The 24,673-nt window shown below is 46.8% G+C and overlaps 1 protein-coding gene across 1 annotated transcript; it reads right to left on the minus strand.

Annotated features, from left to right (window-relative positions):
* Positions 1-17,190: 17,190 nt before the first annotated feature.
* LOC119266561 (ethylene-responsive transcription factor ERF104-like) lies at positions 17,191-17,610 on the minus strand. Its single transcript, XM_037547794.1, has one exon. It carries the CDS (start codon positions 17,608-17,610, stop codon positions 17,191-17,193), a length of 420 nt encoding a protein of 139 aa, XP_037403691.1.
* Positions 17,611-24,673: the final 7,063 nt, after the last annotated feature.

Raw genomic sequence — 24,673 nt, forward strand, 5'->3', positions numbered from 1 at the left:
AGATAGCGGCGGGTAAGGCATTCATTATGCAAAGCAAGCATGTGAAGGAAACTTTCCTTTTACTTTCCCGAATTCGGAGCTCTCCAGGAGCGTTCGCAGATCTACCCAGCAGTGCGTCGGATGCCGCAGAGTTCAACCGGGCCGAGGAAGGGAGCTCGACGGACAAGTTGTTCTGGTCTCAGTATACTGGGACCGAACATCCGATGCCCTTGAGTGACCAGTTGAAGCAACTGGTCGAGCTTCACAAGGTGCCCGAACTGGACATGAAGGGCCTCATAGTCCGGATGTGGCCTGGCGAGCCCCTGCCTGGCAGCTATTTCGGCCTGGTAAGGCGGCTTGTAAATGCCTGCCCACGGTTTGAAGTCATAAAGTGGTCCGTCTGCATTGAGGGTGCGCGCAGGGCTTTTGCCCGGGCGAAAGTGCACTGGGCGAAGATGGACGCTGAAAAGCTAGTGAAGGAGGGGCCGTTGGAGGGCAAGGAGCATCGTCACCCCGAAAAGTATTATGACGGTGTCCTGAAGGGTGCTCGCCTTGTGGTAGAGGAATGTGCTAAGGATGTTGAGGGAGTCCTGGATTAGGGGGTATCCGGACAGCCGGATAATATCCTTTGGCCGGACAGATGGACTATGAAGATACAAGATTGAAGACTTCGTCCCGTGTCCGGATGGGACTCTACTTGGAGTGGAAGGCAAGCTAGGCAATACGGATATGTATATCTCCTCCTTTGTAACCGACCTTGTGTAACCCTAGCCCTCTCCGGATATAAACCGGAGGGTTTTAGTCCATAGGACAACAAACAATCATACCATAGGCTAGCTTCTAGGGTTTAGCCTCTCCGATCTTGTGGTAGATCAACTCTTGTACTACTCATATTATCAAGAATAATCAAGCAGGACGTAGGGTTTTACCTCCATCAAGAGGGCCCGAACCTGGGTAAAACATCGTGTCCCCTGCCTCCTATTACCATCCACCTTAGACGCACAGTTCGGGACCCCCTACCCAAGATCCGCCGGTTTTGACACCGACATTGGTGCTTTCATTGAGAGTTCCACTGTGCCGTCGCCATAAGGAAGGATGCCTCGTCTCGTCGTTGAAGACAACATTACCGCCAGGGGAGCCCTGGCTGTCGGCCAAACTCTCCGGCTTGGCAGTTTCATCATCACCGCCCGTTCGGCCGCTGCACCGACGATGACCTCTCGGGTCATCAAAAACAGCCTCCACGTCGGCTCGGAATTCACCGAGTAGATGTATCCAATGGAGCTCTCTTCCCTAAACGAGCTCTTGGATCGTATCGCTGCCTTGGGAGTCGCTACAGACTATGATTAGATTGGGCTTAAACCTGATCAAAAGGAGATTAATTCTCCACCAGTCACCCATCATATTGCGGTGGTGGAGGAACAACGGCGATTCTTCCTCTATCTTGAGGACTAACTATGTACGGATTCCTGAGCTCTCCGAGCCGGATACCCATTTATGGGAGGACATCACCCAAGCCCTGAACCTAGAGTCAGGCAGCGGGCCAGACATATCGGGCAACACTCCGGAATCCGAGCTTCCAAGATTGGAAACTCCTCGGCCCCTGGGTCTCAGATCGGGTAGGGGTTCGGACTCAAATCCACCACCCACCCAGACATAAACGATCTTTCCCACATCAGGCAAGAGCCCCATCAAATAGTACATCATTATTGGGCCAGATTCCTCCTTGTGATGAACAAGGTTAAGGACTGTCGCGAGGAAGATGCAGTCTCATTTTTCTGCAATAATTGCACGGACAAGGGAATCCTTAACGCCTTAAGTCACCGTGACATATCACGCTTCGCTGACTTGGCGTCCATAGTATGAAAGTAATGTGCAATGGAAAGCGCCTGGAAAACCGAAACGAAATTTTGGGATAATCTGGCTCGGCATATACACCCAGTCCGAAGTAAAAGGGTGCACTATCATAAGACACCTGAGTTAGTTACAAAGAAACAAAAACCCTCTATAGGGCATGGAACCGCATTGGAGGAATGGCTCAACGGCCGCTACAAAATCCATAGTACAGCGGATACCATACCAACACATAGCCTTAGAGCATGTTGGATACTCCGGCAGGTGGCAAAAAGTGGTGAGGATATTCTCATCCCAAATGCCACAGAGCACCATCCCGTGGATAACAATACAGTATTAACAGTCTTTGAAACCTTTGCATCAAATAATAGCCGCAAGCCAACACTCCGCAACCTTGCTGAAATCTGCCACGTAGCAGCAATGAATCCATGGAGTGACATGTCTATTACCTTCAATGCCATTGACGAACCTAAATTCCGAACAGCCCGAGCACCAGCTGCACTGGTGCTCAGTCCAATTGTGGACGGCTTTCGACTCTCCAAAGTACTCATGGACGGCGGCAGTGGATTAAACCTCATCTATGAGGAAACTCTTCAAAAAATGGAAATTGACTAGAACCGCATTGAGCAAAGCAGCACAACCTTCAGAGGAATCATCCCCAGTCGGGAAGCACACTGTGCTGGGAAAATCACACTAGATGTGGTATTCAGCACGCTGGAGAACTATAAGTCTAAAGAATTTACATTCCATGTGGCCCCGTTCAGCAATGGATACCACACCTATAGCGACCCGACCTCAGATGGTCAAGTCTCTGTGCTTCAGTGTCACCCCTGGATCGGTAATGCTGACACACACAACACTTGAAGGATTTATGATAGAGTAGCAATCACACACTATTACATCGAATGTCTCCAAAGAGAAATTATTACAATAATATGGCTTAAGGCCATTTAATGCGATAACAGCAGAAGGCTTGGAAGGTAAGGTGAGTCCATCAACTCCAACGGCATAGCTGAGCTGCACGGCAACGACCTAACGAACCTTACTCCTCATCTAAAAAGTCTGCAACATGATACGTTGCAGCACGAAAACGGGTCAGCACATGGAATATGCTGGCAATATAACACAGTAGAGTAGAAACAGAATAATGCTATCACTACATGCATATTTGGCTGGTGGAAAGCTCTATGGTTATAGGTTTTGCGAAAAGCCAATTTTTCCCTACAACAATGGTATAGATTTTTTTATTTAACTATCATGGTGGTTGAAACATCATTGAGAAGGTACCCCCAACTCAATCCCAATTAAAGTGATTAAGAACCCAACAATATTAATTAAACATGGTGAGATACATGTGATAACCCAAGTACTAGATACTCATGAATTGTCCATAACCGGGGACACGGCTAACCATGATTAGATTGTACACTCTGCAGAGGTTTGCGCACTTTTCCCCACAAGACTCGATCGCCTCCGTTGGATTTCTCGCACTACAGGGGGTTTGAGAAACGGATGACCGAGACAAAGTCTTTCAGAAACGTTAACTCTCTACTCCGGGTAGACCATACCAAACCTACAAAACCCACTACCTGCTGATCTACCTCTTCAAGAGCTTCACGTAACTTACTCAACTATGCTAGAGCCCAAAATAGCTTGTGGCTGCACACAGAAGTTTCTAGCATGAATCATCTCAGTTCCCTTTGAGCCTGGGTGGCGGTCCATAGGAAGATCACATGGGTACCTCGGGATTTCCAAAAAAAAAATACAGACAACACTGGGTTCCCCAGGTGCCTCAGTCCACCTAGTTGTTTGATTAAGTTGCCACCTTAAGTTGAACCATTAATTAACAGTGTCACATCTGTCATGAATTTCACTCAAACCCAAACCACGTCTACGAGCATAGCATAGCAATATAAGCAATACGTAGAAGTAACTCCCAAGGGTTTGAATATAACAGGGCAATAGGTTCTACCTCAGCAACTACTTCCAAACCCACAAGTTAATGACATCCTAATCATGCAATGTTTGAGGATTGGAACTAATGCATAAAAACTGGGTAATAATGGGATATGATCAAAGTGTTACTTGCCTCTGCTAACGATCCGTGAATCCTAGAGACTCATAGTAACACGCTTCGCACTCCGGGAATTCTATCGCAAGCAAACAATAACATACATGAGTAACAAGCAACGATGCACAAGAAAAACTCAAATAAGAGAGGTTGACCAGAAAGTTCAACTTAAGAACTCCAGTACGCAAAAAGAATCAAATCAAATGAAGCAATGAAAGTCAAACGGCGAAAGAAAACCACTTCGTTTACTAATCTGAACTTAAGTCAAATTTTACAATAACAAAAACTTGTTTGAGTTGATTAACCGGAAAGAGGGTTTCGAGATAAACGGCGAAAGAAACTCCAGGCGCTTGAATCGCCTGATTCCGATAAACGAGCAAAAAGATAAACAGAAAATAAGATCGGATCAGAAATCGCGGTCAGAAAAATCGCGGAATAAATCCGATAAAAAGAAAAACGACGAACAGATTAACGAACGAACGTTCATCATCTGGATCTAAACGAAGAACGCGTTCGTTAAAACGAACGAACGAGCGAACACTCGCTAAATAAATAAACCGGAGAAAAACCGATCTATTTTAAAAAACGAAAACTAGGGTTTTGAACAAAAATGAACGGTTTTTTTAGAAAAAACGGCGGTTGGAACCGGCGGCTACCACCGGCGAGGGCTTGGGCGGGGTGCGGCGGCGACGTGGGTGGCAAGCGGCGGCGGCGCGGGCGGCAGGCGGCGGGAGGCGGTGGTGGTGTGGTGGGGGGGCGGGCGGCGCGTATATATAGGAGGGGGGCGACTTGGAGTAGGGGGCAAGGCGCGGCGGCGGAGGCGGAGTCCGGCTTGGACTCTGTCCGAGTCGGTGGCGGCGCGGCGTGCACGCGGGGAGGCGGCGGCGTGGCCTGGCGCGGCTGGGCCTTAGGCCCAGTCGGCGCGGGAACCCTTTTTTTAAAAAAAAACTTCGCCGACCAAAATAAAATCCTAAAAAAAATAAATAAAAACCTAAAAATGCCAAAACTAATTTTCACCGTCTAAATAAAATATTTAGGACGTGTTGAACATTTTCTTAGCCCTAAAATGCAATTTTGGAAATGTGCAATTTTTCTAATGCAAATAAAATCCGAATAAAACCAAATAACATCCAATAAATGATTTTAATATTTTTCCTCCAATATTTCAATCATTTTGGAGAAGTCATATTATCTCCACTCATTTGATTTAATATGAAATATTTTTCAGAGAGAAAAATTATTAAAATCAAAATCCTTGTTTCATTAGTTGATAAACATCAAATATGAAAACCGGGAAATCCCCAACTCTCTCCGTGGGTCCTTGAGTTGCTTAGGATTTCAAGGATTGCGAAACGGAAATGCACTAAATCATGATATGCATGGATGATCTATGTATAACATTCCAAATTGAAAATTTGGGATGTTACAAACCTCCCCCCCCCTTAAGATCAATCTCGCCCTCGAGATTCGGGTTGGCTAGAAAATAGGTATGGGTGGTCCTTGCGGACATCATCCTCTCGTTCCCAGGTGGCTTCATCCTCGGTATGGTGGCTCCACTGAACTTTGCAAAACTTGATAACCTTATTACGGGTTACTCTTCTGGCAAACTCAAGAATCTTAACTGGCTTCTCCTCGTAAGTCAAATCACTATCCAACTGAATCGCCTCCAAGGGTACTGTATCTCTTAATGGTATATCAGCCATCTCAGCATGACACTTCTTTAGCTGTGAAACGTGGAACACATCGTGGACTCCTGATTGTCCCTTAGGTAACTCCAACTTGTAGGCAACTTCTCTCATTCGTTCCAAAATGCGATACGGTCCTACAAATCTCGGGGCTCACTTTCCCTTAACTCCAAAACGTTTCACTCCTCGCAAGGGAGATACTCGCAGATATGCTCTATCTCCAATTTCGTAGGTTACCTCCTTGCGTTTTGAGTCTGCATAACTCTTCTGCCTGGACTGAGCAATCTTCAGTCGGTCTCGGATCAATTTTACCTTCTCCTCAGATTCTTTAATCAAGTCTGATCCAAACAACTGTCGATCTCCTACCTCATCCCACATCAACGGTGTTCTGCACCTGCGTCCATACAGGGCTTCAAACGGTGCCATCTTCAAACTGGCTTGGTAGCTATTGTTGTATGAGAACTCTGCATATGGCAAATTGTCATCCCAACTAGATCCATAATCTAGCGCACAGGCTCTCAACATGTCCTCCAAGATTTGATTGACTCTCTCAGTCTGTCCATCTGTCTGCGGGTGAAATGCTATACTGAACTCCAATCTCATTCCCAAAGTCTGGTGTAACTGATGCCAAAACTTTGAAGTAAATTGTGTTCCTCGATCCGATACGATGGTCCTCGGAACTCCATGCAGACATACGATCCTGGACATATATATCTTGTAGCGACCCGACCTCAGATGGTCAAGTCTCTGTGCTTCAGTGTCATCCCTGGATCGGTAATGCTGACACACACAGTACTCGAAGGATGTATGATAGAGTAGCAATCACACACTATTACATCGAATGTCTCCAAAGGCCATCGAATGCGATAATAGCGGAAGGCTTGGAAGGTAAGGTGAGTCCATCAACTCCAACGGCATAGCTGAGCTGCATGGCAACGACCTAACGAACCTTACTCCTCATCTGAAAAGTCTGCAACATGATACGTTGCAGCCCGAAAATGGGTCAGCACATGGAATATGCTGGCAATATAACACAGTAGAGTAGAAACAGAATAATGCTATCACTACATGCATTTTTGGCTGGTGGAAAGCTCTATGGTTATAGTTTTTGCGAAAAGCCAATTTTTCCCTACAACAAAGGAATATATATTTTTATTTAACTATCACGGTGGTTGAAACATCATTGAGAAGGTACCCCCAACTCAATCCCAATTGAAGTGATTAACAACCCAATAGTCTTAATTAAACATGGTGAGATACATGTGATAACCCAAGTACTAGATACTCAAGAATTGTCCATAACCGGGGACACGGCTAACCATGATTATATTGTACACTCTGCACAGGTTTGCGCACTTTTCCCCACAAGACTCGATCGCCTCTGTTGGATTTCTCGCACTACAGGGGGTTTGAGAAACGGATGACCGAGACACAGTCTTTCAGAAACGTTAACTCTCTACTCCGGGTAGACCATACCAAACCTACAAAACCCACTACCTGCTGATCTACCTCTTCAAGAGCTTCACGTAACTTACTCAACTATGCAAGAGCCCATAATAGCTTGTGGCTGCACACGGAAGTTTCTAGCATGAATCATCTCAGTTCCCTTTGAGCCTGGGTGGCAGTCCATAGGAAGATCACACGGGTACCCCGGGATTTCCAAAAAAATACAAACAACACTGGGTTCCCCAAGTGCCTCAATCCACCCAGTTGTCTGATTAAGTTGCCACATTAAGTTGAACCATTAATTAACAATCTCACATCTTTCATGAATTTCACTCAAACCCAAACCACGTCTACGAGCATAGCATAGCAATATAAGCAATACGTAGAAGTAACTCCCAAGGGTTTGAATATAACAGGGCAATAGGTTCTACCTTAGCAACTACTTCCCAACCCACAAGTTAATGGCATCCCAATCATGCAATGTTTGAGGATTGGAACTAATGCATAAAAACTAGGTAGTAATGGGATATGATCAAAGTGTTACTTGCCTTGCTGACGATCCGCGAATCCTAGAGACTCGTAGTAACACGCTTCGCACTCCGGGAATTCTATCGCAAGCATACAATAACATACATAAGTAACAAGCAACGATGCACAAGCAAAACTCAAATAAGAGAGGTTGACCAGAAAGTTCAACTTAAGAACTCCGATACGCAAAAAGAATCAAATCAAACGAAGCAACGAAAGTCAAACGGAGAAAGAAAACCACTTCGTTTACTAATCTGAACTTAAGTCAAATTTTGCAATAACAAAAACTTGTGTGAGTTATTAACCGGAAAGAGGGTTTCGAGACGAAACTCCAGGTGCTTGAATCGCCTGATTTTGATAAACGAGCGAAAAGATAAACAGAAATTAAGGTCGTATCAGAAATCGCGATGAGAAAAATCGCGGAATAAATCTGATAAAAAGAAAAACAACGAACAGATTAACGAATGAACGTTCGTTATCTGGATCTAAACGAAGAACGCGTTTGTTAAAACGAACGAGCGAGCGAACACTCGCGAAATAAATAAACCGTAGAAAAACTGATCTATTTAAAAAAACGAAAACTAGGGTTTTGAAAAAAAATAAAACCGAACGTTTTTTTAGAAAAACCGGCGGTTGGAACCGGCGGCTACCTCCGGCGAGGGCTTGGGCGGGGTGGGGCGGCGGCGCGGGCGGCAGGCGGTAGGAGGCGGTGGTGGTGTGGTGGTTGGGGGGCCGGACGACGCGTATATATAGGAGGGGGGAGGCGACTTGGAGTAGGGGGCAAGACGCGGCGGCGGAGGCGGAGTCCGGCTCGGACTCTTTCCGAGTCGGTGGCGGCGCGGCGCGCGCACGGGGAGGCGGCGGCACGGCCTGGCGCGGCTGGGCCTTAGGCCCAGTCGGCGCGGGAACCCTTTTTTTTTGAAAAAAAACTTTGCCGACCGAAATAAAATCCTAAAATAAATAAATAAAAACCTAAAATGCCAAAACAAATTTTCACCGTCTAAATAAAATATTTAGGACGTGTTGAACATTTTCTTGGCACTAAAATGCAATTTTGAAAATGTGCAATTTTTCTAATGCAAATAAAATCCGATTAAAACCAAATAACATTCAATAAATGATTTTAATATTTTTCCTCCAATATTTCAATCATTTTGGGGAAGTCATCATATCTCCACTCATTTGATTTAATATGAAATATTTTTCAGAGAAAAAAATTATTAAAATCAAAATCCTTGTTTCATTATTTGATAAACATCAAATATGAAAACCGGGAAATCCCCAACTCTCTCCATGGGTCCATGAGTTGCGTAGGATTTCAAGGATTGCAGAACAGAAATGCACTAAATCATGATATGCATGAATGATCTATGTATAACATTCCAAATTGAAAATTTGGGATGTTACAACGCCCTTTTAGGATGGGAGGCGTTCACGATCTTCCAAGCCATACCCCATTATGGGTACATGAAGCTCAAAATGCCCGGGCCCAACGGAATCATCACTCTCGCTAGTGATCCAGACACAGCACTCCGCACTGAAAACAAAACAGCCGCATTGGTCCTCGAGGCATTGTCCAAAGCCCTTTCGGCCGAGGAATTAACTGCGCTACGCTCCATAGTGGACAGGGACGACGTGATACTTGACAAGAGATCCAAGTCCACCTCTTTTAAACCAGCGGATGAAATAGTCAAATTCCAAGTCCACCCAACGGACCCTACAAAAACGGCCTCCATCGGGGCATAGTTAAACCCCGCCGTGGACGCCGCACTACAAGAGTTCCTGCGCGAGAATTGGGACATATTCGCCTGGCACCCCTCAGACATGCCAGGAATCCCATGAAAGCTAGCTGAGCACAGCCTCAATATCCTAAGGGGATTCAAGTTGGTCAAGCAGGCTCTTCGGCGTTTCTCTGAACCTAAGAGACAAGCTATGGGAGAGGAACTAGCCAAGTTATTGGAGGCCGGATTCATTAGAGAAATAAAACACCCGGACTGGCTAGCAAACCTGGTGATGGTACCAAAGAAGGACAAATCCTGGTGCCTATGTGTCGATTTTAAGGACCTCAACAAGGCTTTCCCAAAGGATCCCTTCCCCCTCCCCCGCATTGATCCAATTATCGATGCTACCGCAGGACACGAGTCATTGTGTTTCCTCAATGCATACTCCGGCTACCACCAAATTAAGATGGCGGAGTCTGACCAAGCCGCAATGGCATTTATCACACCATACGGCCCCTCCTGTTTCAACACAAAGCCTTTTGGGCTCAAAAATGCCGGTGCAACATATCAGCACATGATTCAGACATGTCTGGAGAAACAGATCGGCAAAACAGTAGAGGCATAAATAGATGATGTGGTCGTTAAAACCGAACACGTTGACTCTCTAATAGACGACTTGAGGCTCACATTCGACAACCTTCGAACATCCGACATCAAGCTCAATCCGAAAAAATGCGTTTTCGCCGTACCAGCCGGAAAGCTCCTGGGTAGAGGAATTGAAGCGAATCCGGCAAAAATCCGAGCTTTGTCATAGTTGGCTACCCCAACAGACCTCTAACAAATCCAGAAATTAACTGGATGTGTGGCGGCTCTAAGCTGCTTTATCTCCCGCTTAGGAGAAAATGCATTACCCCTTTATCGCCTCCTTCGGCGCACCGAACACTTTGAGTGGACGGAGGCTGCCACAGCCGGATTGGAAGAAATAAAAGCCATACTGGCAACCAACCCAATCCTGGCCGCGCCAAACATTGGCCAACCAATGCTGTTATACATTGCGGCAACTCATCAGGTTGTAAGCGCAGTGCTCGTCGTTGAACGAGAAGCGGATGGACATAAATTCCCTCTTCAAAAGCCGGTATATTATGTATCCACTATCCTCACCCCATGCAAATCAAGGTACCCACATTATCAAAAGATAGCCTATGCGGTATTCATGGCATCCTAGAGGCTACGACACTACTTTCAAGAGTGTTCGATTACAGTAGCCTCGGAAGTGCCACTTAATGATATTATAAACAACCACGACGCCACAGGCCGGATTGCCAAATGGGCCATTGAGCTCCTCCCGTTCGACATAACATACAAACCTCGGCAAGCCATTAAATCGCAAGTATTGGCCGACTTTGTCGCCGAATGGACGGAAGCCGAACTCCCCAAAGAGTACGGCGCATACTCCAATTGGATCATGCACTTCGACGGCTCCAAAATGCTGGCTGGTCTGGGGGCTGGCGTCGTCCTGAAATCCCCAACCGGAGATACCGTTCAATATGTACTGCAGATATTGTATACAAACTCCAACAACGGAGCCGAATACGAAGCCCTGTTGCATGGTCTTCGGATGGCAGTCTCCATGGGCATTCAACGCCTGAAGGTGCGTGGGGATTCGAACCTCGCAATATCCCAAATAAATGGAGACTTCGATGCCAAGGATCCGAAGATGGCGGCCTATCAAAACCCCATCCTAAAGATGTCAGCTCGGTTCAAGGGGCTCGAATTCCACCATGTGGCTCGGGAAAACAATCAGACAGCGGATATCCTCGCCCGCATCGGCGCAAAATGCGATGCGGTCCCTGCCACATCTTTTTGGAGAGGTTGTTTAAGCCATCCGTGGTATGGGAAGGGGACACCGGTAACAATAGTCCGGACCCGTCCAAAATGCCCGATACCGAACACTCTAACATAATCGGAGGCTCTGCCACCGAAATAACACCTTCAGCCCACGTAATAATGGTCTTCATCGCCCCGTGGATAGAACCATTCCTGGCCTACCTAACTAGGAAGGAACTTCCCGAGGACCAAAATGAGGCACGCTGCATAGTGCGGCGATCTAAAGCCTATAGGGTCCACGAGGGAGAGCTCTATAAGAAAAGCACTACCGGAGTCCTTCAAAGGTGCATCTCCGAAGAGGAAGGGCGGAAGCTTTTGGTAAAAATTTACGCCGGACTCGGCGGCCACCACGCCGCAGCTCGGGCCCTTGTAAGCAAGGCCATTCATACAGGTTTTTATTGGCCGACGGCCCGGGCAGTCACACAGGACTTGGTCCAACACTGCGCCGGTTGCCAGCTTTTTGCAAACCAAAGCCATATGCCACCCACCGCCCTCCAAACAATCCCCATTACCCAGCCTTTCACGGTCTGGGGCTTGACATGGTTGGACCTCTTAAAGGGGGAACCCATAAGAAAAAATACTTACTGGTCATGGTGGATAAATTCACCAAATGGATAGAAGCCAAACCTGTTAAAACAGCCGAATCCGGACCGGTGATAGACTTCATATCCGGGGTTGTACACCGTTATGGTGTCCCGCACAGCATCATCACTAACAACGACACGAACTTCACGGCCGACGAGGTAAAACTCTGGTGCAACAACATGGGCATCAAGCTCGATTATGCTTCCGTCTATCACTCACAAACCAACGGCCAAGTTGAGCGAGCAAATGGTCTTATCATGAGCGGCATCAGACCCAGATTAGTGCGGTCCTTAAAGGAGTCTAACACGCACTGGGTAGAGGAGCTCGACTCCGTACTCTGGGGGCTATGGACCACGCCGAATCGTACTACCGGATACACACCCTTCTTTATGGTGTACGGCACAGAGGCAGTTCTGCCCTGCAACACAATTCATGACTCACCTCGAGTGCGCATGTACGAAGAAAGAGAAGCTGAGGTCGATCGGCGGGACAGTCTGGACACCCTGGAGGAGGAGCGCGACGTGGCAAAAGCTCGTTCCGCATTCTATCAGCAACAGGCTCGCAGATACCAAAGCAGAGAAGTACGGGCCAAAACTTAGAATGTTGGCGAGTTAGTTCTACGCCTGCCGGAGAAGAAAAAGACCAAGATCGCGCCCAAATGGGAAGGTCCCTTAATTATTGACCAAGTTCTGACCGGTGGAGTGTACCGTTTGCGAGATGCATCGAATAATCGACTTGAGCCGAACCCATGGAACGCAGCCAGGCTCCGAAGATTTTACGCCTAGCGCCGGACTCTATGTTCGTCTCCTTCCTTTGTCCATTTTTTGCATATACATTATCTATCTTTTTTCTCTTTCTTTCTCTTATTCTTTCTGAAGGCCTTCAAGGGCCAACTTGTGCCTCACTTGCACAGTATAGACACGCTAACTGCGCTCCTTATACTTGGGGGCTTCTTACACAGAAGCTTAATTATCTATTAGGGCTTCATGCCCCGCACATGTGTTATTCTTCCGCATGTACCTTTTCTTCGCCATTATATGTATCGATATGACTTAAATTTTGGCCAAGCTGGGTTGCCTAGCTCTTGTATTTATGCCCTATTTTCCCGTTAATTCGGCTAGGGCATAAGGGGAGCACCTCTGCGATTGTTACTGGCGGGTCAGCCGGATGTGTACCTCAGACTGGGTGAAGCCGAAATCTAGCGTTCTTAAGGGAATATACGGTCGGCGGACAAAAAATGATTTTTATTTATTTTCCATATATGCCCCCAGATGTTTTTGCCTGTGTCTCCGCTCGTAGTCTGGAATTGCACTTTAGGGCATGCGTACCCAGGGAAAGGAACCCCTAACAGAACTATTCTCCCTGGAAGATGTTTCTTACTACCCATGTCATATAACATAACTAGTTGGGCACTTGTTTGTTCAAGCACTAATGACCCCTATGCCTGGTCTCCACGCATACCTCGGTTCTTATATAACTGAGCGGGTATTCGGACACACTCCGGACTATCAGGTCCCGAGGTTGAAGCGAAATGGTCCGCCATGACAAATGATCTACAATCCGGCTAGAAGGCATTATACATGTCACTTTAATTACATAGTCATGTAGACTGACTAAATTCCTCTTCTATACCATCCAACAGGCGGTCTAGCCTACAATCCTGTTGGGAATACTTTGCGGCTAATTCTACTTGCCCATACACTAAGCTAACGGGGATCTCTTTCCCATCGGGCCCCACAGGTCCGACCTCGTCCATGTGGTTCGGGTCAGTCTTGGTATACCGCGTCTTCACCATGGCCCAGGCTTCCCTTGCACCTTGACGGCAAGCCGATATCTTCCATAATCGGAAGCGCCGCTGTGCTCCCTTGAGCTTCTCCGCAAGGTCTCCAATGCCTTCTGGCAAGGAGATGGCTGGCCATAATGCTTGGGAAACACCTTGCATCACCTGCCGAACTTGTTCGTGCAGTTGTGAGAGCTCGGATAGAAGATCACCCGCAGACCCGGGCATCTCCTCCGCGGGACGACCTGTCAGCATACCTTCAGACATAACTCTGTTAGCCGGCTTCTCCGCTGACCCCTTTGTAAGGGTTTGTTCAAGCACTTACTGAAAATGCCGCGTCGAAGCCGCTTATTCTCCTTCTCGGAGTTCGCAAGTTGGGCTCGAACATCTTTCAGTTCCACGCTCAGCTTGGTATTGGCGTCTTGGAGATTGTTTTTCTCCCGCCTGACCTCAGTCAGCACGCGTTCGCCAGCCTTTAGCTATCGTACGGCATGCTGGTCCTCCGGATTCTCTCCGGATTCATCTGCAATATCTATTGTTAGATCTGCAGCCACGCCGTACGCTATATGGTACCTATCATTCCTCAAAACAAATGTTACTTGCTGGGGACTTTTTAGGTTCCTTCAATGCGGCAACGGAGGCCCGAAGTTGGGTCTTGTATTCCTCCAGCTACTGTGACAGTCGAGTATTCTTCTCTGTAAGAACCTGCACAGTCCCAAACTGTGCATCTTGCTAGTAAGAGTAGAAATTCAACATATACCACTTCTAGATTCTTGAAACCAACAACACTCCTCCCTTATCTCATCGAAACCGCCAAAGGAATATATTTTGAGTGAAACATAACATATTTTAGTGATATACATACTTCAAAACTAGACTCTTTTTTCTATCAAATCGGTGAATATGTATTAATCAACTTTGATCGTGTGGCAACACATCGTTCCACAATGTAGTGCCTATAGATTTTTTTAAGAAGTCAAACTTTGCATACTTTGACCAAGTTTGTAGAGAAAAATATTTATATCTACAATAGCAAAAATATATAATGCGAAACTACATCATATGATGAATCTAGTGATATATGTTTCGCACTCTAGATGTAAATATTTTTCTCCACAAACTTGGTCAAATTTTGTGAGGTTTGACTTTTCAAAAAATCTATAGGAACTACATTATGGAACAGAGGGAGTAGTTATTACCACTGTATAATTTTTTGGACACCAGAAAAACGGTGGAGTACATAATCAAAGAGAAGAGGTGCACACACGCAGTCGGTCTCTCACTGACTCGCACACATGAGAGTTACGTAAAGGCACCGTTAACAAATAAACCCTAAAACCCTAGGTGCACGATTGTTGCATGCACAGGTACCGGCTACATGGTGGAGCGCACCTTTGTAGGAATAGTCAGCTCAAGTGATAATTTGATCCGTAGGAGTTAATGGTCGGGGCCACAGGTGAATGACCTGGAGGCGGTGGCTCGCCAGTTGCCACAGATCGAGTAGCCACATTTAAAAATATCATTTTTGGGGTAAGAGTTTTGATATTCAATGGCGTGTTATAAGTACTAAGTAGTTTTTAGAACGATTGGTATGGAGCGAAAATGGAATTCATAACTACTACCTCCTTGGCGTATGGTTGTATGGGTTTATGTTGCGGGATGTTGAACCTGGTAGTTCTAGGGCAAATACTATGGTTTAGATGTTGGTTTTCAGTAATGAAAATTAGAAGGGGGAAACACTTCTTTGATTAAAAAAACTACTACCTTCGTTCCCATTTACTAGTCCCCATCGTAGTTTGGGTCAAACTTTGTCCACGAATTTTACTTGTAAAATGTGAATGGAAAACGAAATTTTGTTATACCCAAACAAAAAAGGACTGGAGGGAGTGATTGCTTTGACACGGATGTGACCTCTCATATTGCAGTCATTGAACCGGCACGCCGGCTAAGAGGGCCCCACTCGCTGCAGGCCCAGCTGAACACGCCTCCTCGCCGCATGCAACCGGCTTCAGACTGCCCGCCTGCCTCTATTGAATCCGCACGTGTGCCGGCAACACGTCCTTCCGCGAGCCGACCGGCATTTTAGAACACAAAAAATGACCAAAATATAATTAATTACGCATGGTCTTGACTTATTGTGCTCGCAGTGGTAGCAGGAACTATAGGTTTTTCTTTAATTATAACTCTCCTCACATTTTTTGGCTTTGAAGTGAATCATGGTTGTGGGCATTATCTATGAATGTGCAGATATCTGTGAACATGAGTTTGATGTGGAAGTTAAACTTGGAATGTCGGGCTTGCGCGTGAACTATACCATGTCCATTGCTTTGTCTGTTATTGTTTGGAAAGTAATTGCTGTTATTACATGACCCAAAAAAATTATTTTGTGCCACATCAGTAGATGCACAGACATCACAACAGGCATGTTGACTAGATAAACATTTGAACCTAGCTATTGTGAAGGAAATTTTGTATTGAGAAGAATTTTAGATAGCAGGAGACGCCTAGCCTGCTCTGCCTCTACTAGCTTATTTCTAGGTTCTTCCATCTCTTCTTTGGCTTGGGTGAAGAGAGCATCTGATTGCTCTTTTTGCTTCTTCAGGAACTCAGCTACATTCTCAAGGGCTGCTGCACGCTTTCTTTCAGCCTTTACTAGAGCCACGAGGACACGAACATCTGACGCCTCCACCTGGCTTGTGTGTAATCCAACATCATCTGGGAATTTACACCTTGTGTCTAATCCAGCATGATTAGGGAACTGGCACCTTGTGTGTAATCCAGCCTCATTTTGGAAACAAGATCTCGAGGTTGACCATACTTCCCTCCTCGCAGGAACTGCATCTTGACATGAAGTTACTTCTTTTTTAGATCTATACTCAGAGCAACCCAGATCCATTTAGTAGAAGCCAGATAAACAGGACTCGTAGAAGTGAATTCAAAAGGAAAAATATAAAAACAGACTACAATGTGAGAACACCCACTTCCTACATCAAGCTAAAAACAAAAGCATTAGGACGATTAAGACTCTTCGTATTACACATCGAAGAACATGAGGCTAAGAGAAACAGAAACTACAACATATACACATCGAAGAACATGAGGCTAAATGAAAGTAATTGAAAGGGTGTTACTTACCAAAGCTCAGTTTACAGGTTTGGTGCAGCTCCTCTTTAACTTGCCATGCTCCTTGAAGATGTCCCCAATATCCCGTGTTTGGTCTTCATTGCTCCTTTGCATGTTCCCACTCGTGGTTTTAAAATCTCAACTTGGCAAGAAAAATATACTACTAGTAATACTCACGCATCTTGTGGGCAACATTAAAGCACCCGTCTGCCATGTTAGAGCATCTCCAACAGAAGCGCAGTGCACGGCGCTTTGAAAAAGCATTTACAGTGCTGAGATGAGAAGTGGAGATAGAGAGTAGAGACTAGAGAGTAGAGGATAGTTCTCAACATAGATATAGCATAGATAGATAAAAAATAGATAGTTCAACTACTCCTCGTCGCCCGACTCCTCCTCGATGATGTCCTCTTCCGACATCTCAATTTAGGCGTGAAGGTACCGATTGTCGTCGGATTCCCAGGGCGACGCTATTCCTAGCCTGATGTTGAATTGAGCATCCGCTTTTCGCGTACGCTTGTCCTCGCGATAGGCGGCTCACTTGGTCCTCCTCTTCTCCCTCTCCGCCCTCCTTTGTGCGTAGAACTCACGCTCGTTGAGGATGTCCTGCGAGAAGCGTTGGCGCCACAACACTATGGCTTCCTCATCCATCTTGGCGATGCCGAGACGGTGCTCTCGCCTCCGGTTATCGCGACGATCCTTGTCGGTGATAAGCAACGGCAGATGCACGAGCTCTTGCGCCCGCTCCCGCATCGGCACGTTGGGGAAGTTCAATGTTCTATGAGGCCACCCGAGGCGCGATGCCGCAGCGTCGTACGCGCGGGCGGCCTTGTTGGCGGTGTCAAAATTGCCGAGGTCGAGGCGCATCCCGCAGAACCGGATCTCGGCGGAGAAGCCTCCAGAGGGGCGCGCGCGGATGCCGCGGTATCCCCGAGTTTCCCAGCAACGCGGCGGCATGGTGGTGTGGCGGCGGTGAGGCAAGAAAGAGCGGGGAGAGAACGGTGGCAAGGCACAGAGAGGTGGGAGGGTGTTGGATTTTCTAAAGCGCGCCGGACGCCGCATGCCAAAACTAGCGTGTGCTCGGCCGATTTTTCCCCCCCGCGCGCGATCCTTTCCCGAGGTCCCTGCTATCTCTACTCTCTTCTCTACTGTTATATTTATTTTATATTTAATATTTATCTCTACTTCCCTACTCTCTACTCTTTTTTTCTTTTAAAAAACAGAGTTGGTGATGATGGTGTGCCTGCCATCCTGCAATATAGGCCATCCGATTTATATCCGACGGATAGGAAGGAAACTGTGGCAATTTTGCAGAAAGATACCAACACCCCTCTATAGATTTGCAAATAAGGCCTTCCCTCATTCATCCATTACTCCCACAAGATAAACTACTCATACAAATGCATATTGATGCGTGCAACGCATGGGCATCTTGCTAGTTCTAATAAACTTTTCCTCATTTACCACACTACTGGTTGCAGATGATGAACCTACCCAAGCACAGCGTGATACATGAGCGACGCACAATTACAAGCTGATATTCTATTGGACAATGGAGGCTATAACCAATTACTTTTATGGGAACAATAGCAACCAGGAAATTTGAAGGGTAGGTATGAACAAAATTGGAACTACACATGTACTGCTAAGTGATTCAATACACACATTACCAATCGAGGAAGAGAACAATGGTTGTGGTGGCCTCTGTGCATCATGGTCGGCAACGGGAGTCAGTTCATTTTCGACGATGGTGGTGCTTCTGTGCTTGGCGTCGGCTTTCAAGAAGCAGATCTGAGATCGTGGAAGACGGTGCCGTGGAAGAGGCTCCATGTACGACGACGACGGTGGACCGGCTCCAGTGCGGCATACGAGGTCATCGATGAGGCAGATGCGCTGCGGTGGACGAGTGCGCCGATGTAGAAGGGGAGGAGCACGAAGGCTGTGGTGCCGTGGAGAAGTCTATTTTGCGGTGGGTATAGAGAATGGGGAGTATTCAAGTGTACTACTCTGGGTGTCGGGGCGGGGTTGGCTGGGTAGGGTGAACCTGAAGTTACGAAAACAGCCCCCTACCAAGCGTCATCCGTAGGCCTGTTCCGAAGGCTATGATGGTAACTTTGCACTGCTCGTATCAGGGTCGCAAGAGATTTTCCCGCCGACCTCAAAATTTTGTTACAGTGAACTCCCCGTATGGCGTGCTGGGTGTTTGGGCTAAGCAACTAGCAAGTAGTACTATTAACTACTAGTACTCCCTCCGTTTTTATTAACTTTGCATATTATGTTTGGCCGAAGTCAAACTTCCTAAAGTTTGGCCAAGTTTATAGAAAAATATAAACATTTACCATAACAATTATGAATGATGTGAAAGTACATTCAATAATGAATCCAAAGGTATTTATTTGTTACTGTATTGTATATGTTAATATTTTTTGTTATAAACTTTCGAAGAGTTTACAAAACTTGACTTTGACCAATGCTAATACGCGGACTTAAATAAAAACGGAGGGAGTACACATTTGTTTTCTTAGTTTGTACTGAATTTATCATTTGTTGTAATTTTGAAATAAATATATTAGGCTACTGACTTCGAATATAATGGTCTATACAATTCAATAGTTGCAATCATTGTTGAATTCCAAGATGTATACGGGGTCTATAGTACTGCACAATATGCTCAAACTCACATAATCCCAATCAAATGAGAATCTAAATGCATTTCATAGTTATTACTCCCTCCGTTCCAAAATAGATGACTCAACTTTGTACTAAGTTAGTACAAAGTTGAGTCATCTATTTTGGAACGGAGGGAGTACTTTGTAGGATGCAGCAAAATCAACCATAACTCTACATCATCCATTATAAAAGCCACAGTTTGAACACATCCCAATGTGGGAATGAAACATGTAGAGAGAGCTTACGAAGATGGAGCAGATAGGGCGGGAAAGATTGTATGTATGTGGATGAGAGAGTAGGAGACAAACCTAATGAGAGAGAGAGAGAAAGAAAGAGAGTGGAACAAGTTAGGTATGTGAGAAAGATGGAGACATGTAATATACGTGAGATGCGCGTGCATCTGGATTCTGTACACGTGGAAGGAGAAGAAACAGCAGGTTTGATGAGAGATCTGGAAAAATATGGACGAGAGGGGAATGATCTAGTGGGTTGAGGGATTAATCATTTTGTGCGGGGGAGAGAGGGATTGGTAATTTTGTGCGGGAGAGAGAGGGGGTGGGAAGGAGTCAGTCATCTGTCGTCACATCATCCTGCTTCCAAATGGCCCTGCATTCTCTAGTGCAGTGTGATCACCATCTTCAATCTCCTCGATGCCCTCTTTGAAGATTGAGGTGTTGTGCATGTTGGGGTGCAGAGAAGCACAAGCGAGAGTGGTCACCATATAACCTTGGATGGGGATGAATTGTGTGCTCGGGGGAGGGTGTGTGTGTGTGTGTTTGTGTGTGTGTGTCAGACATTGAGATAAATAAAACCTATGGAGAGAAATGTGTGTGTACGTGACGGAAAGCTACATGCTAAATAGTGTTTTCACGAACAGATTGTGCGTGCAAGATAGAGAGCAATGTGCGGGCCTTGAGGTGGGAAGGGGCCGGGTGAGGGTGTCAAAATGTGTGCATTGATGCATGTGTTACATGCGATCGTGTGAGGGACGGGTAAATCAAGAGAGATGGTTGTTGTGTTACAGATGCTCCCCCCTCTCTCTCACACACACACAAGTAAAATAGAAGATAGTTCTCTCATGTATGCACAATGTATCGGCATCTGTCTATGTCTCGCTCATCCACAATCATTTGCACATTCACGCATCTCTATGTCTCTATCACACGCACACCGTCTCCACATTGCCCTTCCGCGACAACACACATATGGACATATACACACGTTCTCTATCAGTCACACACACAAAATCAGTATTAAAAAAACTAGGGCGCACCTAAAACTTCCAAATCCAAATAAACACGAACTGGAGCTAAGTTCAAATATATGGAAATATTGTAGCGTCAAGAACTTTTCCAGGAAAAAAAATTTGAGTAATATTCGGGGATTGTTTTCACACACACAAAAAAGTTTCGGTGGATGTCCTTCAAGCACGACACGGTGATGCACCGTTCAATCGACCGCGCGGCCGTGGTTCACGCGCTTGCACAGGATTCCGTATGGTGGCTGTGGTAACTAATATAAGTGTTGCCTCAGCCTAATGTTTACATGTACTAGTACGGTTTTCTTTTAAGTTTGAGCAACCCTATATAAAACTAAACTAAGCTCCCATGTGGCACTCATCAATATGTCGCCGCCGCCATTGCGCATACCGGCGGCCGCCTTCTCTAGACAACAATTTCTCGCCCATCACCGCCGTGTCGCCGCCATCCATGTGCCATGAAGCCGAAGGCTCCCCCGCTCACATCGTCTGCAGTCCCTCCTCGCGATGCCGCCGTGCTGCCAAGCACGCGAGCAGCTGGTGGAGCCGCGTCTATGCACGGAATGTACGAGGAGGAGGACGAGCGTGTGCTCCAGCACGCCGGTGAGGAGGAACTAGCGTGTTATTGTCATCTCCGCCCACGTGGAGGAGGCGCGCATGGTGGCTGTCATGGCGGAAGCCGGTCGCGCTTGCGCCGAGCCCGCAAACCAGGTGCGGACGCAGAATCTACCTTCGAGACCTTGAATGCCACGTGGAACCTGCAATCTGAATGAACAATTTGGGTCAGTCAACTCTTGTGAACCGTTGGATGCAACATGGATGGCTAGAAGGGCTTCTTCAACCTCCGAAACTGATGCACTATTCATCATCTCTGCTTGCCACACGCCTAACCGCCTGCCGCCACCGCCCTGCCCTCCCCTGAACCGCCTGCCACCGCCATGCTCCCCCCACCCCGGCCATCCATTTAACCCCGGGCATGATCCATTTCTTATGGTGAACTGCATTCCACACCCAACACTGATAAGATAGATCATGGGCACCCTGCCACCCTAATATTGATACCGGGGTAGCTTCTCTGCCGTCTTCTTCCTTCGCTCCGTCAAACTTCTTTCACAAATCAACTGACCCAAATTATACTACTAGCACAAATGTATTAAGTACAGTAGGAACACAAAGATATGAGCAGTAGTACCAACTGCAAGAAGAACAGTAGTAAGACATACTAGTACTAGTACTACTGTACATACTAAAGAGTTCAAATAACGAGAAAGAACATTAAGTTCAAATAACGAGAAAGAACATAAACATAGTTCTGTTGGGGGCTCAGAACAACACACCCCTGACATAAAACTAAGCAATTAGTCTACTGTCTATGTTGGATGGTCCGTCTCTGTTTTCCTTGAATGGCTTTTTTCGTTGACCGGCCTTGGGATTACTGAATCCGGCGTTGACCTCTATGTCGCGTGATCTTTCATTATCATTTCCACTGTTGTGTATGCTTCGTCGTGGCTTGCCATTGCCGTCTCAGATTTCAGAAGTGCCTGAGTTGCTGGCGTTGTAGCTTCTACGAGTGAGCCAGTTGTCTTCTCCTGCGCAAAAGCGGGTCATTAGAGCGACCAGGGCTGTCATGGAGCTAGGTCCTTCTTGACGGAGGTGGCGTGCAAGCCATTCATCCCTGACGCTATGTTTAAATGCCGCAAGGGCCTCCGCATCCGGACAGTCAACTATTTGGTTCTTTTTAACTAGGAACCCGGTCCAGAGCTTCCTGGCTGACTCTCTGGGCTGCTGGACAATGTTACTTAAGTCATCGGCGTCTGGTGGCTGGATATATGTTCCTTGGAAGTTGTTTTGATAGGCGTCCTCCAAATCCCCCTAGCAGTCGATAGAATTTTCTGGCAGACTGTTTAACCAGTACCGAGCTGGTCCTTTGGGTTTTGGTGGTAGGTATTTGATGGCATGAAGGTCGTCTCCGTGTGCCATGTGGATATGGAGGAGGAAGTCCTCGATCCATACCGCGGGATCCGTTGTTCCATCATATGATTCGATATTCATGGGTTTGAACCCGTTTGGGAATTCATGCTCCATTACTTCATTTGTGAAGCAAAGAGGGTGTGTGGTGCCTCTATGTTGGGCCACACTGTGGTGTATCACCGATAGAGTCCATTTGCGGTTTTCAGCCCGGGCGTAGCTAGGCATGGAGGTAATACCCTACTTCCTACTTGATTGATCTTGATGAATATGAGTATTACAAGAGTTGATCTACCACGAGATCGTAATGGCTAAACCCTAGAAGTCTAGCATGTATGACTACGGTATTGAGTATGTCCTTTCCGGACTACACCCTCCGGTTTATATAAACACAGGGGGAATCTAGGGTTACATAGAGTCGGTTACTTCAGATGGAATCTTCATAGTTGTTCGCCAAGCTTGCCTTCCACGCCAAGGAGAGTCCCATTCGGACATGGGTATAGTCTACGGTCTTCATATCTCCACAGCCCATCAGTCCGGCCCATAGATACCAGGACGGACGCCCGAGGACCCCTTAGTCCAGGACTCCCTCAGTAGCCCCTGAACATGGCGTCAATGACAAGGTATCCGGCGCGTAGTGCTGTCTGCGGCATTGCAAGGCGGGTTCCTCCTTCCGAACTCCGGAATAGTCTACAGACGAATTGATCGTGTCCGGACCTGTAACACACACCGCACACAACCATAGAGAGAATATAATAACACACGAGTCCAATCTGCTGACAACTTTAGTAATGTGACGTCACACCTGTCCGGTCATATTTTTGAACTGTTTTTCCCCATGTTTCGAGACACGGTTGTTATTGGCACGTCTCGTCAAAGCAGAGATCGTGCCCCATATTACGGGATTCTCATCAACACGGGCGTGGGCAACCCAACTGTCCTGCAAGAAAGATTCCTTAGGAATAGGCAGGTTCTTAGGCTTGGGATGAGGCGTTCAATACTGAAGGCCTTTATAAAGGAACCAAGGGCCGTCTTTTTATGCCAAACCTCTCCTCAGCCTCCCCGACCCCGACTTCCAACACCCAAGGTTCGACTCCATTTCTTTTAGCCTCCCATCATGTCCGGATCCAGCTCCCAAAGCCGATGGGTTGCTACCTCCGTTACAGAGGAGGATATCGCAAAGCTTTGGGCGGCCAGATATCTGACCGCAGAGATCCACCATCGGCTTCCTGCTCACGGACAAGTTATTTCGACCCCCAGATCCGGTGAGAGGGTGGTATTCATCTCCCACTTCCTTCGGGGGTTAGGATTTTCTCTTCACCCTTTTGTCCGAGGGCTAATGTTCTATTACAGACTAGATTTTCACGATCTTTCCCCGGACTCTATCCTCCATGTCTCGGCGTTTATCATTACATGCGAGGCCTTCCTTCGAATCCCCCCACACTTCAGCTTATGGCTCAAGACCTTTAATGTGAAGCAGATGGTAGTTGACGGGGAACAGGCGGAGTGCGGCGGGGCTACAATCAGCCAACTCACCAACACTCCCTGACCAAAGGGTTCTTTTACCGAGGCTTACAATGACTGGCAACAGGAGTGGTTTTATATTACACAGCCCCGCAGTGCTAAATGGGTAGCTGCCCCCACCTTCCATCCTGGCCCACCATTACAGCTCACGTCATGGGTCAATAAGGGGCTAGTCTGGGGATTAGTGGATGAAGTGCGGACCTTACAAAGCCGCCTCCGAACCCTCCTCGAGAGAGATATCGATCTCGTCAGTGAGATCCAAGTGATGTTAGTTCGCCGAATTTTGCCCTGCCAGCACAGGCCTCGCCGCATGTGGGGGTTTAATCCAGAAGGACCACAAACCCTCCAACACTTCTTCGGCGCCACACACGAAGGGATGTGGAAGTTATTTTCCGAGAAGCGGAAACATTGGCCAGATACTGCTGAGGACGCTGGCCTTAACTGTAATCGTCCGGATACCCCGGTAAGCACTTGGCTTTTGGATACTTTGTAGTAATGTGTACAGTAATATGGTACTGAGCAAGCTATCTTTTTCTAGGGCTGGATAAAGAAGGCGGAACTGATTATGTGTTCGGCCCCTCTGCCCGAGGGTCCAGCGAA

This window comes from Triticum dicoccoides, chromosome 3A (assembly GCF_002162155.2).
Source record: "Triticum dicoccoides isolate Atlit2015 ecotype Zavitan chromosome 3A, WEW_v2.0, whole genome shotgun sequence".
NCBI lineage: Eukaryota > Viridiplantae > Streptophyta > Magnoliopsida > Poales > Poaceae > Triticum > Triticum dicoccoides.

Excerpts from the sequence above, each read along its gene's own strand:
- LOC119266561 (XM_037547794.1), bottom strand. The coding sequence starts at position 17,610 with ATGCCGCCGCGTTGCTGGGAAACTCGGGGATACCGCGGCATCCGCGCG.